General features: G+C 26.7%; 3 protein-coding genes across 3 annotated transcripts in view; 1 reads left to right on the top strand and 2 right to left on the bottom strand.

The window, feature by feature from the left end:
* Positions 1-2,799: 2,799 nt before the first annotated feature.
* Positions 2,800-6,946, bottom strand: LOC101489804 (endoglucanase 11-like). The gene is made up of 5 exons (XM_004491055.4): positions 6,571-6,946; positions 6,241-6,453; positions 5,934-6,134; positions 5,213-5,467; positions 2,800-3,645 (listed from the first exon to the last, which is right to left on the bottom strand). Exons 1-5 carry the CDS (start codon positions 6,829-6,831, stop codon positions 2,977-2,979), a joined length of 1,599 nt encoding a protein of 532 aa, XP_004491112.1. The 5' UTR covers positions 6,832-6,946; the 3' UTR covers positions 2,800-2,976.
* Positions 6,947-15,804: 8,858 nt separating this feature from the next.
* On the top strand, positions 15,805-17,571 carry LOC101494021 (nucleobase-ascorbate transporter 1-like). The gene is made up of 4 exons (XM_073365487.1): positions 15,805-15,808; positions 16,517-16,594; positions 16,684-16,844; positions 17,407-17,571. Exons 1-4 carry the CDS (start codon positions 15,805-15,807, stop codon positions 17,569-17,571), a joined length of 408 nt encoding a protein of 135 aa, XP_073221588.1.
* A 639-nt stretch (positions 17,572-18,210) lies between these two features.
* LOC101489486 (uncharacterized) overlaps positions 18,211-21,346 on the bottom strand; it is a 3,695-nt gene continuing 559 nt past the window's right edge. The window contains exons 2-3 of the mRNA XM_027331714.2: positions 18,932-21,346; positions 18,211-18,761 (exon numbers count right to left, since the gene is read on the bottom strand). Of these exons, the coding sequence (XP_027187515.2) occupies positions 18,403-18,761; positions 18,932-21,346 (2,774 nt within the window). The 3' untranslated portion in view covers positions 18,211-18,402. The remainder of the gene's footprint in view (positions 18,762-18,931) is intronic.

Raw genomic sequence — 21,346 nt, 5'->3', positions numbered from 1 at the left:
AATTTATGTCAATCCATTTTTGTAGTAATATTTTATAAAATAAAAATATATATTCTATAAATAATTGTATTAAAAATTATTTTAAAAATAATCATAAAATACGAATATATAAAAAATTATTAAAAAAATTATTTCCAATTATTAAAATCTATTATCTATCATATATATTTAAAATAGACTTCCGATGTCACAACAACTTATTTTTTTTTTACAAACTCTTGATGAAATATATTCAATAATTATTTTATATAACAACTTCTGATGCTCGCAATTAAAACATCATACTAATAAAACAAATAAATTTAGCTACGCTACAATATAATTCAACATTAACATTTTTTTACATCTTATTTTTTGGTTTGTATTTTACATTTTATTTCATCAAATAACTACAAATACCATTATATGTTGAAAAATAAATTAATAATCAAAGTACAATGAGTCAAACAATTATCCTATATAATAAGTTAACATACAAATTTTACAAAATATTTTAAAAATTAAATTAGATGATTGTGATAAACATGATTTTCCTTCATTTTAATTTTCCTTATCATATTCAATTATTACAAAATCAATAAAGTAATATTATAAGATAACTATATTTATAATACATAAAATATTACTTATAAAATTAATTAATTAATATACGCGCAGCGCGCTGGCCATAATCTAGTTACTAATAATAACTAAAAAACATAGAGTTGCCCATGTGGCATCGCTAACGCAATTATAATTGGTAGTTCCACGTCATCTTCCTTTGGTCAACTTCAATTGACATCTCATCGGCAACAAAAATCACATATAGAGAATTTAAAAAGTATAAAATTTTAAAGGAATTCAAAGTAAAATATTGGTATTTTATAATGATTAAAAATTTATTTAATTTTATAATTTTTATAATGTTCTATTTTGGGTTAAATAAATGTTTAATCTTTATAAAATTTTAATTTTTTTTAGTCTCTTTAAAAAATTTAACATTTTTAATTTTATAAAATTATTATATAAATATTTTTAGTCTCTCTTAGAATGTCATTTTATAAACAAGAAAACAATATTGCACAAAGTTCTTTCATAAAACAGTAATTCAAAATTTGATTTTTAAATTCACATTTTTTTTGTTACTTTCATCTTAGATTTATAACATTTAAAAATTTTATATTTAATTTATTTTAAATTAAAATTTTCTAAATTTTTATGGAAATTTTTTTATAACGTTTTAAACGTCTATGTAAAAAATCATTAAAAAATTTAAAAATTCAAATACAATTAAGCACATTTCTTTTCAAATAAGGAAGCTATTCCAAATTTAGGTATAGGGTAAAATCAAACTCAACTCATTTTACTCAAGTGATTTTATTCTTAAAAATTATTTGGTTTCTTGATGATGTTGTGTATTAGTTATTTTGATATTTGGAAGGATTTTATGCAATTATAGTATCTTATGATTATTTTTATAATTTTGATATTTTCATTAATTGTATATTTATAAATATATATTAATTATTAAAAAAATAGTAAAAATAAATTACACTATATTTTTGGAAAAAATTAAGGTTGTTATTTTTTTTAAAAAAAATTCATCATTAACAATTAAATTAAAAAAAGAAATGTGGGTAATCCAATACCTAACTCAACTCAATTTAGAAATGACTAATTTGATTCAACCCAATCCAATATTGTATCATAATGGTTTTTTTATCATACCCAACCCAATATTTCCTACAATGTGTATTGAATTAATCTCTCTCGACCAGAAAAATGAACTAAAAGAAATTGAATAAATTAAAGAGTTTCAACTTTCAATAAGTAGATAAATATAGGCTAAATTATATTTGTGGTTCCTTAACTTAATTTCAGGTAACGTTTTAGTCCTTTATCTCTTTTTTTTCTTCGATTTAGTCCTTTATTCCTAACAATATCAAATAAAGTATGAAAATATGAGTTTATTTGAAGATTTGCGTTACGAATTTGATGAAATTTGTATTATATTGAAGAATATAATTAATTTTATGAGTTTTGATTGAATTTTCTTTTAAATTTTTGTATAAAAAAGCATATCATTGTTGAAATTTTAAAACATAAATTATCAAATTGTCACTTAAAATTAAAATAAAGGACCAAGTCGGAAAAAAAAAGATAAAGGACTAAAACGTTATTTGAAATTAAGTTAAGGAACCACGAATGTAATTTAGCCATAAATATATTTATTTTAAATTTATAAAGTATTTGGTGGCCAAAGCTGACCCAAGGGTAAGACTATTAGAAACAAATATTTTAGGCCTCCAAAAATAACAAATTTTTTATTTAATAAAAATGTTTTAATTTCTTTTTACTTAATAAAAATGATTCACATTCTTATACTATTAAAAATAAAAAATAATAAAATCTTATATAAATTTAATATTGTTTCAATAAATATTAAATTAAATAATTTTATTATTAATTGTAAAAAATATTATATATTAATTTAATAAATAGTTTTATATTATAAATTTTAAAAGATCTTACATTTAAATGCGGTTTATGTGTCTGTATACGGTAAATCAGCCCTTTTGGTGGCAGTAAAATCTAAGAACATATTATCGAAATACATATTTCAATTTATAATTTGCGTGTATAAATAAACAATTAATATCACCAATTTTAAAATTATATCTTTATATTTTTTATTATCAACAATGCTATTTGGTTACGAAGTAAGAATTCACATTGTTTTAAAAAAGGAGCAAACATTTATGTTTCATGAGGAACTTTTTTCGAACAAATAACATTTTTCATCTTTTATACATCCCTAAATCATATCAACAAATCTCTAATTTTTTTGAAGTAACAAAGAGTATATGTACTCATAAAGTCTCGACTGTACCACAAACCATCCATCCACCAGCCCAAAAAAAAAGGGTTCAATTTGGCTTATGAAAAAGATATAGGACTAGCATAGTACTTGTATTAAATTTACTTTTACTATATTATTTATTTAAAGGAAGCAACCAAAAGTGAATCACAATCATGTACCATCTTATTGTTCTCTATATGCAAGAACTTTGCAAAAAGACCTACTAAAGGGGCAGTATTGTAAGTGCATGCCTCAGTTTGCATAAAATTGCTCCTTCTATCTTCAAAATTGTCTTCCCAATCGGGCCCACCAACCAAAGCCCCAATCAAAACATTAGGATTAGGATCCTCACTACTATACCAATTATCATACCCTTGAGTACACCCAATAAACCCTTTATTCTCTTTATATGACATAATGGATGCTCCTCTATGATGGACCCTTTTAGGGTAACTAGGCCCAAAGCCCACTAAGTAGCTCATGTTCATTGGGTTAGAGCCCAAAATGTAATCAACTTGTGATTTAGCAAAACTTAGAATTTCTTCATGATCCACAATTCCCTCATGGCATGTGAGCTTTTGATTTGTGTTTTTGAGAAAATCAGAATATATTGTGAGTAAAAATGATGCTGTTGAAACATATTGCATGTTGTTCCATTGTCTTATGTATAGTAATCCAGCTGGAGTTCGTTCCACATTGCTTCCATTGATGTTTTTGTTGAGACATGAGCATATATAGTACTCTGCTTTTGATCTATATTGTTCAAGTATATCAATATGCTTCTTGTGTTTTGCTTGGCTTAAAAACTGCAAAAACATGGCATTAATTGTAGTTAGATTGCAACAAATACTTTGTATCTCTTACCCTAGTAATCCATCTAGCTTATATATAAAAAGGAAAAACAAAAATCACTAGGACTAAGAAGATTCATTTAGTGTTTTAATTTTTTTTAAACTACTATAGTAATTTTGATATTAAATGTTTTCACATCTACTATTATGAACATTAATTCCATTTTTAATAAAAATAAAAGGATTTAAAGATATTTAAACAATAAATACATCTTAAAACTCGTAACTTTTTCTTATATTTGAGGCTAATTTTTTTAATTATATTAAGGACAGGAGGTAGTAATAAATAGACATGTGAGGAATATATATGTGCTTTAATTTTATGTTTCTATTCAACTCAATTCATTTTCCTTTCTTGAAAATTTTATTGTATACCCCATAATTATACTTCTGCCCCACAAATCACCCAAAAATCCAAATTTACCTATGATTATTTAAAAAATAAATAAATAAATTTACTATCCAATAAAGTTGTAAATATATTTTAAAAATTCAAAATCTAAATATTTTAGAACACAAATGTTTTCCAAAAAACAAAAATTAAATTTTCCAAACAAAAATATTTCAGAAAATTTAAATTTAAAATTTTATTATTTTAGTAAACATAAATTAAATTTATCAAAAGTTTTTTTAAACAAAAATTTAATGTTCCAAAAAATATGTCTCTTAAGTTTGCCGATAACAATAGTATTTTGTTTTGAAAAATTACTGGAGTACATTCATATACTTAATGTACATTTTTAGAGAAATAAAAATAAAAAGTGATGTGAAATGTTAACAATGTTTATATATACTTTGAGTATATTTTAAAAGAGATAAATAATAAATAGTAATGTAATATATTAAGTTATTAACAATATGATAAAAGTGAAAGATAGAAAGAAAAAAAATAAGACGTTGAATATGAATAAAAAAATTGTGGGCGTTATTGTGTATTTTTATATAAAAAGGGGGTTTCAATACTTTTGTTAAAAAGAACTGCACCATGTTGGTGCGCAGAGTATCTATTTATAATTTTCAATACTTTTGGCTTCTCTAACATTTGGCTCAACCATAAGCAACATCACTTTAATTACACATTGATGCAAAGCTAGAGCACCACCAGGCAGCAGCACGTGCTCTTGTGCTTGGGTACACTTTTAATAGTTTTCATTTTATGATGCCTAAAGATCATAATAATACAACAATATACTTTAATTCATGCATACTCCATGAATCACATTTTAAAAATAAAAGGAGTAACATTTAACCCTTCGTTATCGATTAATAAAGCCAAATCTAGAAAAAGTTTGATAGAAATAAGCCACTCCACATGGAACAAAAAAAAAAGTTTTGAGGAAAAAAAAATCACACACACCATGAACTAAATTACTAGTATATAAAAGTAAAATTTTAAGTTATAGTGAAAATGATGGTTTTAAATGACAACTACAATCACACACTAAATCTTTATATTGAAGATAACTACCACATCTAAGATAAAATATTAAAACTTTGGACAATGAAATTAAGGAAATTTTACCTGAGAAACTAAGATTTGTAGACCAGCATACTTAACGTCCCAACTGAATTCTGAAATGGACCAACCAGTGCCACCAAAGATATTAGCATTGGAAATGACATACTCTAAGTACTCTTCTTTGTCGGTGGCTTTGTATAGCCACGTGGCAGCCCACAACAACTCATCCATGTATCCACTCACCGACGCATAGTAACTTTTCACTGCTCCAACACTTGCATCATATTTTCCTCTATATTTATCAGCAAACTCAAACAACTACATACACAAAACAACAAAATACCATTCATTTCAATAATCAACTTTATTACTGCATGATTTTCAAAAGCCAAACATCCTTAATATTTTCAAACAAAAAGACGGTACAACAATTATTAATTATAGTACACACTCAAAACTAAATCAAATCAACTCAACAACATTAACATATAACTCAACATACAATATCAATATTGTTAAATTAAATATTTTTACAAATTCGAAATTCCACTTTATATATCTTATCTCACATTATTAGTGATGTTTACTATTTCGTATTTAATTACTGATACAACACTAATACATATTATATATTAAATCACTTTCATTTCATTGTCAACATATTAATGTCTAATATCTATGCGATCATGCTACAACGCCAAACTCTTTAATTTCAAATACAAGCAAAAATAAATTTAAAAAAGTTGATGTATTTATTATGTAAAAAAATTGATGTACGTAGTACCTGTTGAGCATGGTGTAAAAGTAAGGTAGAGTAATGTGGATTTATTTTCCTAAACACAATGGAAGCAGCTGCCAAAGCTGCTGCAGTCTCTCCAGCTAGATCTGAACCAGGATTCTTCTCATCAATCTTGAATGCTCTCCTTGATGTTGTCATGTCCTCTGCTCTTTGCCAACAATAGTGATCAGTGTCACCATCTCCCACCTAATAAAAAAAATCATTTAATTAAACATCTTCATTAATTTCATAACACATAATTAATAGTATCTCTCTTTAAACAGTGGACTTGAATTGAATTGATTTGAATTACCTCTGCCCACAACACATTTGGACTAGTGTGAGCTTTGATGAAATAATCACTTCCCCATTTAATTGCTTCCATTGTGTGTTCTAATTCACCAGCACTTTCAATTTCTTCCCAATATTCTATAACACTCCATGAAAGCATTGTCACAGTAAATGCCATTGGTAAACCAAATTTCACATGATCCCCTGCATCATAATACCCTCCAACCAAATCCACCTACACATAAAAAAGATTCAATTTTTAACTTGAATTAAAATACCCTTTAAGTGAAAACACATGAATTAGATATTTGACATGTAAATGAATTTTGGGTTCTTGAGAATTTGAGCTAACCCCTTGTTCTAGACCATCAATGAGGGCAGAATGGTCACGCCATGTGACACGTTGGTTGTAAGGTAACCTCCCTGAACGTTGTGCTTCAAAATAAAGGACACTCTTTGAAAGTGCATCACCATAATCAAAAGCTTGTGTAGTAGTAGTAGTAGTAAAGATGTTGAAGAAGAAAAGGAAAAGACAACAATGTTGTACAAGTAATGAGATTTTGGAAGCTCCAAATTGGTGCTTCTTATGTAATTGTTGTTTCTTTTCCTCCATTGTTGTTTCCTCTTCAAACTCCTAAACAAACTTTTTAGAAGTGAATGAAGGGAATAGAGAAAAAAAAAGTAGAGGCTTAAAACACCACACTAGACTATAGCACACAACACAATTGGTTTGAAGTGTCATTTATAGGTTGAGATGAGATGTGTCTATAAATATGAATTTGGATTCTCTATACTATCACATAAATTGAATTTAGTGGTAAGGAAATTGTGGATCGTTGGATTGAGATAGGAGATTTAAAAATATAGAGATTTTAATTTTATTACATGATTAAAAATATTAAGTTTGAATCTAAACCGTTTAATTTAAATCTAACAATTATTGATGTTTGATCTAAGTGAATGCAGAAAATTTAGACGGAAAGGAATCAAAGTTCGTACATATCGGTTTGGTTCCTTTTGGTAAAGTACCCCACAAATTGAGAATGTGAAACTCTCTCTATCACTTTTATATTAATTATTACGGCAAGTTTTATGGTGTTTATGTTGTGCAAGTGAAAGCATATGTTGTATAATGTACAACTATATTTTCATCGTTAGATAATAAGTTTTATTATTGAATTAAGTGACTTATGGACGGTTGAATTTAGTAATCTAATGGTGAAAATGAGTAGATGGTGCAACGATATTTTTCTTGTGCACAATAGAAAAAACTTAATTGTTACTACTTACACACATACTTTGTCTAGTATCAAATTAAATATAAGTAAAATTAAGGTCAAAATCCATTATATTTCTTTGACTTATTTTATTTATATTTAAGACAAGAGGGAATATATGTACACTATTTATGACTCTATATGTAAGACTCTCTTAAATTAGTAAATAAATAATTATTTCAGTTGAATAGTTAAAAGATGTTTTATAAAAAGAGATTAAAAAAAAGAATCTCAAGAAAGTTTTAAAATTAAAACAAAATATAGTTAATTATAAAGAATGTAAAATATTTTAAAAATTAATTATAATTTTTAAATCAATAAAGTGATTAACTATAATTATAAATATTTTTAAAGTCACACGTATATAATTTATTTATAGAGTAAATTTCGCACCAATATTTAAGCACTTAGAGTTGTATGTCTCTATGTGCACGAAATAAGGAAATCAACCTGGATCTGTTGTGAAAAGTCCAAAGCAGCTATTTACTCCATTTATTACATGATCTTGTTTTTAGTTTTGAATTTTGACTTTTGAGAGAGCTATTTGAAAGATGTATAACAACTATGCATGTCAGCATCTGTAAGCTTCTAAGTCATTTCCTTAGCTTGATGTCTAAGGAACAATGGCCAGGCCGGATAATAATAATAATAATAATAATAATAATAATAATAATAATAATAATAATAATAATAATAATAATAATTTCAGGCTTAGCACATATTAATATTTTTCATTAAGTAATTCTTTCTTTTTATATAATTAGTTAAGTCATTCTAATTACTAATAGAATTCTCAAAATAAAAATTAATATTAGAAAAAAATACCCATGACTGTTTCTTCTAAAAACTAAGAGAGGTAGTATTTTAATTTAATTGAATATTTTCTAGTCTTATATTTATTTAATAATACCTTGAGGAGCACTAGTCAATCTTTAATGATGACTGTTTAGTAAATATTGGTCAACCTTAATAGCATTGGACATGAATATTTAATAAAGTTCATAAAATGTTTTAAATAGTGGTACGATCAATATTTTAACGTTAACATACAAACACAATGTTGGACCAATCAAAAAGTTGTTGGCACTGTTAAATCAAGTATTTAGTTGAAAAAAATGGAGGATGGGTGAAAAAGCAACCTTAAACAATGCTAGTCATTTGCAAATAGTGGATTGCTACATTTTCTTGGTGTTTTATTCTCTTAACAAATGTTATGAAGACAATATTAAGTAATAATAATGTCACTATACACAAATTTTAAGCCGACTAAAAAGTGGATCTTTTATGGGAAAAGTTGGTTACTTTCTTGCATCAAAAGCAATTGCCATGCCATTAAGAGATTACGTTTGCATGCCTTGGTACTGCCAAAAACTCGTACTTTGAAAATTATTTGAAGGAAACCGTGGCTACACTTGATGCAACTTAAGCGCTTTTAAAATTATCATAAGTTATTTTATCATTATCAATGTTTTTTTTATTCTACAACTCTACTTCTTTTTGCTCATGATATGGTGATGATAATCATCATAACCATGTTTTTCAATATCTAACATGCTTTGCTTACTTATAATTGAAAAAAAAAAAACCACTCTCTGTTTTTATTTATAAATAAAAATATTAATGTATTTAATTTAAATTAAATATTATAACATTTTTGTTTATAAATAAGAAGGTATAATTGATTATTGGAACAAGCTCCCATTTCTTTGCATACTTTTTATTTGTCGGCAGTGTAATACTAACCACAACTAGGTAGGAGAGGGACACCATCTCAAAGAACTTCGACCATAGTATATTCTTTCATCTAATTAAATATCATATAACTATTTTAATCGATAGAAATCTCTTATATTTTTGTGTAAGATATATAGCCCGACATAGTCTAGTTAATTAATATATTATCACATAATCATTTTAAAGTGAAATATAAATAAAAGTCATAGTTAAAAAATTCATATATTAACTTTTTAAATATTATATTGTTTATATTCTATTAGGAGGAAATAATAATTTAAAATAAATTATGGTTGACATATCGTTTATCACTGTCAATTTTATGTACGAAGATTTGATTTGTAGGAGTTGTTGAACGCGCAGTGATGAGTGAATTGTCACAGAAATAAACATGTGTAGATTTTGGTCATGAATTGTAAGAAAGTGTATGCATAATTAGATTTATAGAGCAAACAACAAGCGGTCTAATCTTCCCTAAAGTTATAAGTTTTATTTATGGATATGTATATATAGTATGGGAGTTGAGTTTTGGAAAGAAATAAATGAAAACTTATTTTCCATTTATAAATTAAAGAAATTATAAAATATGTTTAAAATCAATTAAAAAATTGTTGAAATATTATAGGATTATTTATGAATTATGAGCATTCTTTGTTTTTTTTACATTGTTAAATATATGTCGAAAAATAAATTTAGTCATCCAAATTAATTTTTTTAAACTTAATTTTGAAACATATATCTTATAAAAATTACTCTTTTATGATTGAATATTTGGATTCTTATTAAAATTAAATTTTCAAATAGGGTCAAGTGAAATATGGGGAAAAATCCATAGTATTAATTATCAGACATTTATTATAAAAAAAATTATTAAGTTACAGAGTATTAATCTTTATATATTATTAAGGTTCGTTTAAATCACTTGATAAGATATAACATCCGATAAAAATAAAATATAATAATAATATAATAAACATTATCATATTATGTGTTTGATACACGCACGATAACCATTAAAATAATAATATTTTATTTTGTAATGTATTTAATACACATTTCATTATGACATTATATAATAAATATTATATTTAAATAACAAAATTAACATGGTGAACAATTACATATTAGTTTCTTTTAAAATTAATTTATTATATTTTAAATATTATAATTAAAAAATACTAAAAACTTAAATAAGTAGTGAAATAATTTTATATTTAAAACTATCAACTGACACTACTAAATAAATAATTTTTTTTTTTTAAATCACGAGTAACCAAATAATTCTATTTTATTTTATAGAATATAAATAAATATATGATATATATTATATGTAAATAAAAAAAGTACCTTTGTAAATAAATTATATTTATTTTAAAATTTCAATTTATTTTTATAATTTTGAATATTAATTTATTAAATTATATAAAAATATAAAACTAACATTGTGATAAAATCAAATATATTTTTTCAATTAATTATTAATATTTTATTTTTAAATTTAATATCAAATTCTATTAATTATTTTTATATTTATATTTGATTAGGTTTATATTTTTATATTTTATTTTAAATTAAATTTTATAAAAGTAAATTAATGTTTTTATCGAATTTTACTAGTTTATAACTCAACTCAAATTCATGATAGAAATAAAATACGATAAATTATTCATATTATATCTTATCATGTACGTCAACTCAACTGGGTTATTAATACTTATCATATCAACTGGGTCATTAATACTTATCATAGAGAAATTGTAATTATTGGCACCATTGGCACCAAAAACAATTTTAGCAAATGACAAATATTCAATATTCGTGACAAAAAGTAACCAGGAAGAAAAAAGAAGCAAGATTAAATGGCAACGGTAATGGAAAAAGACTACCATTTCTTGACAGATTGAACCTCCTACATTCAATAATATAAGAATTTCATAAAATTTGTAACCACAAACAAATCCTTTAGCTTTCACAATGACAATTAATTTTTACCTGTGATGTATACTTAGTATAAATATAATGAGAAGTGTTCTGAATCCTGATAACAACTACTCTGCCATTTCAACTACGTATAACACATTTAAGCCTCTTGAGTCTTTCTTTGAACAAATAAATGTGTTACATTTACGTTTAGAATTCCAAAATCATGATGTGGACAAAAAATTTACTAGTCATAGACAATTTGAGTTTTTTTTTTTCTTAGAAAAAAATGATTTGAGTTATTTGAAATAGAAAACCAAACATACCATTAATATTTTGATTGAATTTTATATGTCATTCATTATTTTACTGATTTTAAACATATGCATGTTTGGACCGTCCATTGTAACAAAATCACTTAAGTGTCTGTGTGTGTATATATATATATATATCCCAAAACAGTTCATATTTAGGTGTTTGTCCCCCAATTATTTTGGAGAGATACCCACACAACTATTCAAAATTAAATACAGTGTCTTACGTGTGGACCAATTTATGATTAAGTTCCAATTCCTCACTGTCACCTTAGAGAATTAGTAAAGAATCAAAGTCTAGTCTTCATAAATTTAAAATTTTAGTGTAGTTTAGCTTCTACTAATACAAGTTATAGGTACGGATTTTTAGTTATCAATTTACAATTATTAAACTTAGGTTTCATAATTTCATTGCTTATGTTTATAAACTGACGGTGAGGAATTAATTGATTCTTAATTGGGCCATGTGTAGGACAGTTCCTTTAAATGGTTTGGTATATACCTTCAAAATAATTAGCGTGATAGATACAACTTGAAGAGTTTTGCGAGATACATACCACTAGGTACATATAGTAGCACAAATTTTAAGTTAGCATATATATATTTAAGCCAATAGGAAATTTAGCACATGTACATGTGGTCCAAAACAAAATATTTGGCTAAAATGAAAATTTGGTATTGAGATTCGATATTATAATTGTAGATCTCAAAATTCGTTAATTTTGTTTAGATTTCTAGTAAGAATTTTAATAATTGGAAATTTTTAGAAGTTATAAAATCATCCATGTAAATCAATTTTTTTTTAATAAGAAAAAATCTTCCATGAAAGAAAATATTATAGAAAATTAATTATATCATGTTTGTGTATACTCACTAAAATAGTTGATTTATGCAGCTCAATTAATCATCAGTATTTAACCCTCTAATTCTTAAAATAAATGAAATTTTCATAATTTAGAGTTGGACTAAAAAGTAAATATAATTTATAGACTATTTTATATAATTTTTTTACAGAATGTGATATAGAAAATTTGTAAGTAAATAAAAAGTGAAATTATTTTATAAAGTAATCTTTATTAGTAGTGTTATCCATGTAAAGAAAAGTATAATAAATTGGCGGGTGATTCCCGTAATATTAATTTAGTAGGTCAAAATAAAATAAAATAATTAATATTACATTAGAAATATCAAATGAAACTTATTTTTAAATATTTTTATATATTTTGCTAATATGATACTCAAAATAAGAAGGCCAAATATGTAGATTTGATTATAAAGCTTTATTGTGATAATTAAGCCTCAATTTTAGTCACAAATTGTTAAATACAGTACTACTGAAAGCATACTTTCAGAAGTGCAATTCACTCATTTTCGGAAGGCAGCATATAGTAAAAAAGCCACATTTTAAGAGGGGGCTTGAGCATTTTTCAATAGTTTATACAAATAAATTGGAAAATTTTATGGGCTTATTATATATTGGGTCAATCAGCTGTGAGCAAGATGTTTTGGGCCATATTTTTACTCAATGCCTTTTTACAGATATCTTTTCTAAATGTTGTTATTGAATGTTTGATGTAATATTTGAAATTTAGAAGAAAAAAATATTAATTTAATTTTATAAAATTATTATTGAAAATCATAAATAATATTTTTTTAATATGTTTTTCAAATATGAGAGTATGATGTAATGTGATATATATATATATGTATGTCTTACTTTGTATGGTATAGACAATATACATGTGAACAACTAGAACGTTGATATTCCACTTAACATTATAGTCCATTTAAATTTGTTTTGCAAAATTTGTATTTGATTTTCTATTTTAAATATTGGTAAATATATATAGTATATAAATATTTAGAAATGATGGACAAAATCATGTCTCTTTGAATTTTGGTCAGTTTTATTTTACTGAAATTAATTAAATTTAATTTGTTGTTTTATTGTGTTAATTGACATGAAATAAAATAATTTATTTGTAATTATTTGTATTTGATGTATACCTGTAATTGTTTGACAATTAATATTTTATAACCGAATTGTTATAAATTTTGTATTTTGATTTTAAAATACAACACACTAAATAACTCTCTAAGAGAAGCGTACACACCAATTTTTTTGTTGAAGTGAAATATGTTTTGTATATGTGAAAGGGATTACTATGATGTGACATTAATATAGTGAATAAATTTGTTTTAAATATATATAATAGATTGGCGGAAAAAAAAAGTCGATAAATTTTCTATTCACTCACTTTTACACTTAATAAGGATGATAGTTAAATACCGACAAAAAAAAAACGATGACAGTTAAATGTATTTAATTTTTTTGATTTCATGTAAAAAATAAATACATTTATTAACTTACTCCTAATTAGACAGTTATCTCCTCACAACATTAATAAATTAATTTAATAGTATATTTGAAATAATAACATTTAATTCGGATGAATTAGTTGACAATAGCTTATATTTGAATTTGCAGGGAGTATTTTAAAAACTTATTGTAATAAGCTAAAACAACTTATAGATACATCATTTTTGTAAACTCTGCAAACACTTACAAAAGTACTTGTGCCATACATTACACAAAACTCAAATAAGCTACAAATAAGATAGTACCATAGTAATTTTTTATGTATTATTTGTTGTTTGGCTTATTGTGAAGGCCTTATGCAGTTAAAACTATGCTACTAGCATTTCAAAATTACATATTAATGCTTGGAACAAGTGTTATGATTCCTTCAATGATAGTTCCTTCAATTATGCAAACCATATATATTTGTTGTTTTAGGCACACATTTTTAATAGTGATGTTTATTTTAGTGAGTGATTCATTGATTTGGTTATTTATATATATACAAGCAGCGTGACAAGGCACATGTGATACAAACTATGGTCTTTGTAGCTGGTATTAACACATTTCTACAAACATTATTTGGAAAACATTTGCGGTTTCTTGGAACCCTGCATACCTATATATGTGCTGAATTGGCTATGTGATACGAATAAACATCAGACATAAGAAGCTGATAAATTTTTTGAAAATAAAAGTGATTCAATATAATTACATATGTCAATGTTGAATACTAAAATGTGTCGAACACCAGACATGTTTTCAATATGAAGTGTCGGTGTTACATAGATAGATATAATGGTAGCTTGTAGGCTTATAATAAAATCCTAAACAATATAAATAACGAGGGAACTTTCTTGGAAAATTTCAATTCTATTTTTTAAGAGAAACATAGATGGACTTTAGTTGCTGTTATTCTAATTAATGATAAATTTCCACATTAGTGTCACATAATTGACAATCAAATTATGATTTAAACTCCTACTGAATACATGAAAACTTTGTAACACATCAAAATAATAGGGGATCAGCATATAAATTACATAAACTTCCTAAGAAAAATAGTTAAACTACTTACTTATATGGTAGGTTATTGAAATTTAAAAGAGATGTTTCCATGTGATTGATTTTCAGAGATTTATACAAACAATGAGAGCAATACACGGAGCTCTAATTGTAGCATCAAGTATTCAGATAATTTTGGGTTACAGCCAAGTCTGGGGACTAATTTCAAGGTATATAACTAATTGCATGACATTTTCTGAATTAAAAATGATTAATTAACATAAGTATTAAATAACAAAAATTAATCCTTTCTTCAAGGATCTTCTCTTCAGATTTTTCAGTCCTCTTGGAATGGCACCTGTAGTCCATTCTATACTCTCCAAATTGGTGGAAAATAAATAATGACATCGGAGATGATTTTGTTTGTTTTGTATAGGGAGTTGGTGTCATGCTTAATGGCCTTTTGGGGACAGGCACAGGTTCCACTATTTCTGTGTAAGTCATGTTATTACATTGAGTTTGATCTGCAAGTTGCTTCTTCTATATGGTCTATAAATGTATCTGGCCGAACACGAAAACTAAACACCGTGACCGGCACATTAGTTATACTCATAACCTGACAAGTCTACCAACTAACTTAATAATTAAGAGACTAAATAGTTCTCAATAATCATTTCAAAAAAATTATATATAATTTTTCTCAAAATTTTGACAAAGTAACATATGTAACTTTAACAATCTCAAATTTATAAATTTTTTGTTTAAACATTCAATTTAATCATAATCTAATATTCAATACATCTCCTAAAAAGACTTTCTAGACTCAAAGTAGCTGCAAATTATATCGCGACTCAACATACTTTACAAAAAAAGGGTCCTCGATCAAAGAGGTCTATAAAAAAAAATACAAACGAGACTTGAGTCTACTAATAGTTTACTACTCAGCTGCATGTGAATTTAAAAAATAAACAACATAAATGGGTAAGTCACAAAGACTTAGTGAAGAGACAACAATCACCATCAACTAGAAGGGAAACACAAAAATACACAAATAACTGTTTTACAATCTTGTGGCGATTAAGTTATACACATAATAAAATCATTAAACTTATAATTTAGCTGTTCAGATATAAATATTAAAAATCCAATTAATAGAAAAACGAAATCAAAATGAACAAACTTAAAATCATCATAGAAAATCAAACAATTAAAAATACAAATTCTTGAGAATCAAGAGGCGGCTTCATCTCATTGATGTCCTTTCCTCTACTTCAGGTCGGTATACACAAACAAACATGAGTAAACAACTTAATTAAATGCTTATAGCATAAGAGTTTATCATACAAGTACTTATATATAAATTAGTTTTATAACAAATATAAAATAAAGTCAAATTATTTTCATAAACACTATAATTAGTTATTTTTATAAACTATCCTAGCGAACTTCTGAAAATAAGATGAATGAAAACAACATATGAATATATCGTATGTTGTTTTCATAAATTCTCTTAAACTGTTTCACAAATGTTTATACTAGTAGATAAACTCAAATAAACAAATCCGAACATAAGTAATCAAGTTTCTCGTCACAAAATTAATTGAAGTTGATTTAGCTTTGTGATAAGAATGAACTATGACAATTTCATTTACCAAAGTTTTTTTGTTATGTTTTTCTTCCGTCATGCAGGAAAGTTTGTAGCTGTGTTTGCATCTATACCTTTCCCAATATTTGCTGCACTATACTGCATTCTCTTTGGCCTTGTTGGTATGTCATTTATCATCTTAAGTGAGATTTCATTGCCATATGCTTTTGTACTTCTATTTACAATCTACTTTTCCTTGTTCATCCATCAGCTTCGGTTGAAATATCATTTCTCCAGTTTACAAACTTGAACTCTATGAGAAATCTTATTATCATTGGGCTTACATTGTTCCTTGGAATATCTGTTCGTCAACTTTTCAATCAGTGCTCGTCTCCTCCGCGACTTGGACTTGTTCATACTAACACCGGATGGGTGAGTTTAATTTCATCACTCAGTTATATTATCCTGCTCAAAACCTTGAGGCCCTTACAATAACGCTTTTGCTTTATCAATATGTTGCTGTCATTTTCATTTGTTTCATAGTCATTTTGGAACAGCTTATTTAGAACCTATTTGGACTTATTGTTGAAAGTTTCACATTAAAAGTTGAAAATGTGAGTGTTGAGCAACATGTAAGTGACAAGACTTACATACTGCATGATTTAAGATTTTCGATGAAGATGTAGTATTCAAATCACTTTTGTAATTACTTTTAGTCTAATGTGGAGATCTGAAGAGTGTTTCCCTTTGTGTCCTGACGCTTATCTTATAACACAAACACTTATGTAAGTATATAGTAGAGTTTATGAAAACATCTTATGACATATTCAAAAAACCCTTTTAAAAAACCCTTTTAAAAAGGTTATGAAAATAACTTACATGTTGAGCACACCCCTATATATTTATGAAAATATTTTATACATAAGTGCTTATATAATAAACACATTGCTTTGTAGTGGTTTGCTGTTGATGCCAAATTTTTCCATCTTTGCAGTTCAATGCATTCTTAAATACCATATTCTCATCACCAACAACAGTTGGTTTGATACTACCAATGTTACTTGACAACACTCTTGAGGTAGCAAGGTCAAAGAAAGATAGAGAGATGTCGTGGTGGGTGAAGTTTAGAAAATTTAGAGTAGATAATAGAAATGAATAATTTTATACATTGTCATTCAATTTCAATAGGTTATTTCCACTTACTTGATTTTTATGACGATGTGAAGTACATATATCTAAATCAAATGTAACTCATATACATGTACTTTTCTGCTTATATTTTGTTATAGAAGAAGTATTTTTTTGGAGTTGCACATGTTAGAATTCAATACTTCCCCACCAACCAAATTTTTGTGGGCCATATGTAAACCTTTGGTCCAACATAGGATTGCAAAACATTTAGGATTGCAATAATTGCTACTTACTAATGAGTTCTGTTTTTAGTTGTATACGTCTCTAAACAACTAAATTTAGTGAATATATTAAGTAGTCTTTTTATAATTAACATGTTGTCATTAAGTAGTCTTTCATAAGATTTTGAGTTGCAAACGTCAAACTGTATAAAAAAAGTTTAAATACAGGTTATATTGAATCATTGATGGAATTTCAAATGCACTTCTTATTAGTTGATAGAATTCTTACTTTTCTTTTTTAAATGGGTTGTCCTTGGAATAAAATATAATAAAGTGAGATGTGAAATAGAATAAAGTTAATGTACCTTTATTTAAAAGTAATTTAACCATATTTGTATTTTTATTATACAAATATTAATACCTAATACATGAACACTTATTGAATATTTGCTTAACTAAGTTATTTATTCAAACACACGTCTAATAGTTACAACACAAGACAAATTTTATTTTCTTAAAGTAATTTAAAGCTCAAGACTAGCCAGATAAAGATAACAACAAAACTTAGAAACACATTATTTGTAGCAAAAAAAAAAAAAACAAGAGAAAAGCTTGCAACACAAGTAACCATTAGTTCCCTAATTTAGAAGTTGTCCAAGAGTGATGATGTGGAATGTCTCCATTGATGGTGATTTTGACATGACAGACATGTTATACACTTGTTCCATTGTTGGCCTTGAACGTGGACTTTCATTCAAGCAAGCAAATGCCATTTTTGCAATCAAAATCACATCCTTAGCAACTGAATTTTCTGGAAATGGAAGTCTTTGGTCTAATACATCTTTCAATAGCAAATTATATGCTCTTGGTGCTTCAGATGATGAAAACAATGTAGAAATGAGATCTCCTGGATGCTTTCCCATGATTATTTCCAAACAAAGCACTCCAAAACTAAACACATCACATTTCTCATTCACTTTGAGAGTAAATGCAAGCTCTGTAAAAAAAAAATATTGAACATATGAAAAATGACATTAGTAGTTTAGTACCTTAGTAACATGTTAAGAAATTAGCATATCAAAATGACAGAATGATGTGTAAAATGTAGTTATAAATTATAAGAATATTAGTTATTATTGAAACAAGAAGCTAAAAGAAGGGTCTAACCTGGTGCTGCATAGCCATAAGTGCCTGCAAATGTTGTTGAATTATGTGAATCAAGATTAAGAATCTTAGCTGTTCCAAAGTCTGAGATGCAAGCTTCATATTCCAAATCTAAAAGAATATTTTTGCTTGATATGTCGCGATGAACAATAGGAGGAGAGCAACCATGATGCATATGGTAAAGAGAATTTGTCACACCCTTAACAACATTCACTCTCTTTTTCCAATCAAACATTGTTGCTTGTGTCTCATTTCTTAGCACATTATCCAAGCTCCCTCCTTCAAGGAACTCATAAACCACGAAAGAGTGGCGCGAATGCGAACAAAATCCATACAACTTCACAATGTTACGATGTTTGATCTGTGTCAATGCTTGAACCTCATATGTAAAAGCTTTGAAATTTTGATTGTCTTTATCAACTTCTGCATGAAGTTTCTTCACAGCAACAACTTGACCAGAAGGTAAGTTAGCTTTGTAAACTGAACCAGAACCTCCTTCGCCGATGAGATATTTGTCATCAAAATCCTCTGTGGCTTCAATGATATTTTCATAAACCATTTTTCCATCATAACTCCATATGGAAAAAACATCTTGAGTTTGTTGTTCTTCTTCTTCTGTAGACTGTTTTTGGAATTTTCTTGCTCTTTTCCAATGAATACATAAAGACACTCCAACCAAAAAGGCTAAAAGAAAAAGAATACTCAAAGTAATAAAAAGTGCTAAGACCACACTTTTGTTTTTACTTTTTTTGTGACTTAACTCATGACAAGGCAACAATTTTGAGGCATTACCACACAAGCCTTTATTGTTTCTCAATGCTTCATATGGTGCCTTAAGAAATGCTGTATTATTAGGAATTGAACCATGTAATTGGTTATAAGATATGTCAACACTTGTCAAGCTGATCATATCCTCAAAATTTGATGGAATAGTCCCAATGAGTTTATTATGTGAAAGGTTCAATGTGTTCAACTTTTGCAACTTTCCAAGTGCTTTTGGTATTTCTCCACTTAACAAATTTCCACCAAGATCAAGATTTTCAAGAGATTGCAATCTGCTAAATTCAAGTGGAATTTCTTCCATGAACTTATTAATGCTCAAATTCAATTGGACTAATTTGAGCAAATCTCCAACTTGTTTTGGAATTAAGCCACTCAAATTATTTCCTGCCAGATTCAATATTTGAAGTCCTTGCATGGATCCTATTTCTATAGGAATAGTGCCAGAAAGTTCATTGTCACTTATAGAGAGTTCATACAATGAAGTCAAGTTACAAAGTTCTTTAGGAATTTTCCCTATAAGATGATTTGAGGAAAGTTGAAGTGATTGTAACTTAGGTGCTTGAACTAATTCTAGAGGTATAGTACCTGATAAATTGTTGTGTGAGATCATTAGACCAATGAGATTATTACTTATCAAATTTGATAAAAGTTGGCCATAGAAGTTATTGTGACTCAGAAAAATGTAGCTCAAATTTGGATATACACCAAAATCATTTGAAATATTTCCACTCAACATGTTTTCTTCAAGGTTAAGTCTAACAAGGCTAGAACAATTCTTCAAGCTAATTGGAACTAAACCACTAAAATGATTGTTATTAGCTGAAAAATTTGTAAGTGATCCACCAAGGCAAATATGCTGTGGTAAAGTGCCAGTGAAATCGTTGTCACTTATTTGTAAGCTTTGCAAATTGGTAATGTTATTCATCGATGATGAAAAGCTACCATTGAGTTTGTTCATGTAAAGTAATAAAAAAGTGAGTTTTGTCAAATTTCCAAAAGTAGAAGGAATAGGTCCAAAAAGATTGTTTTGTGAAAGGCAAAGCCTTTCTAGATTGACCAAGTTTCCTATGGAAGAAGGAATTGATCCATAAAGTTGGTTTTCACAAAGTGACAATAGAATGAGTTTTGTTAAGTTTCCAATAGTTGAAGGAATTGATCCATTAAGAGAATTTTTACTTAGCAAAAGTGTCCTCAAATTGGACAAGTTTCCTATGGATGATGGAATTGGGCCAGAAAATTTATTTTGTAACAATTTGATTGTTCTAAGTGAAGAGATTCTTCCCAAGTCCTTAGGAATTGGTCCAGAAAGAGAGTTTCCGTAGAGAACAAGTTTTTCTAAGTTCATCAAGTTTCTTATTGAAGGGATTTCACCATAGAGATAGTTAGCTGAAAGATCAAGTTCAACAAGATTTATCAACTTTCCTATTGTTGAGGGAATGGAACCAGTGAGCTTACAACTTACAATATTAAGGTGACTTAGATTTTTTAGTGCACCTATTTCTTGTGGAATGGAACCATTGAAAAGATTATAACTCAAATTTAGTTTAGAAATTTTGGACAAGTTACCAATTTGGTGTGGAATAGTTCCATGAAAAAAGTTGTTGATTATATCCAAACTTTGAAGCATAGGGAAAG

Source organism: Cicer arietinum, chromosome 2 (genome assembly GCF_000331145.2).
Source record: "Cicer arietinum cultivar CDC Frontier isolate Library 1 chromosome 2, Cicar.CDCFrontier_v2.0, whole genome shotgun sequence".
Classification (NCBI taxonomy): Eukaryota; Viridiplantae; Streptophyta; class Magnoliopsida; order Fabales; family Fabaceae; genus Cicer; species Cicer arietinum.
Note: the sequence above shows the minus strand (reverse complement) of the source record. Positions and strands in the feature narration are given on the sequence as shown.

Excerpts from the sequence above, each read along its gene's own strand:
- LOC101489804 (XM_004491055.4), bottom strand. The coding sequence starts at position 6,831 with ATGGAGGAAAAGAAACAACAATTACATAAGAAGCACCAATTTGGAGCT. Across the intron at positions 6,454-6,570 it reads TTGATGGTCTAGAACAAGGG|GTGGATTTGGTTGGAGGGTA; the intron begins GTTAGCTCAAAT and ends TTTTATGTGTAG. Across the intron at positions 5,468-5,933 it reads TTTTACACCATGCTCAACAG|TTGTTTGAGTTTGCTGATAA; the intron begins GTACTACGTACA and ends TTGTGTATGTAG.
- LOC101494021 (XM_073365487.1), top strand. Across the intron at positions 16,595-16,683 it reads CATTCTCTTTGGCCTTGTTG|CTTCGGTTGAAATATCATTT; the intron begins GTATGTCATTTA and ends TTCATCCATCAG. Across the intron at positions 16,845-17,406 it reads TTCATACTAACACCGGATGG|TTCAATGCATTCTTAAATAC; the intron begins GTGAGTTTAATT and ends CCATCTTTGCAG.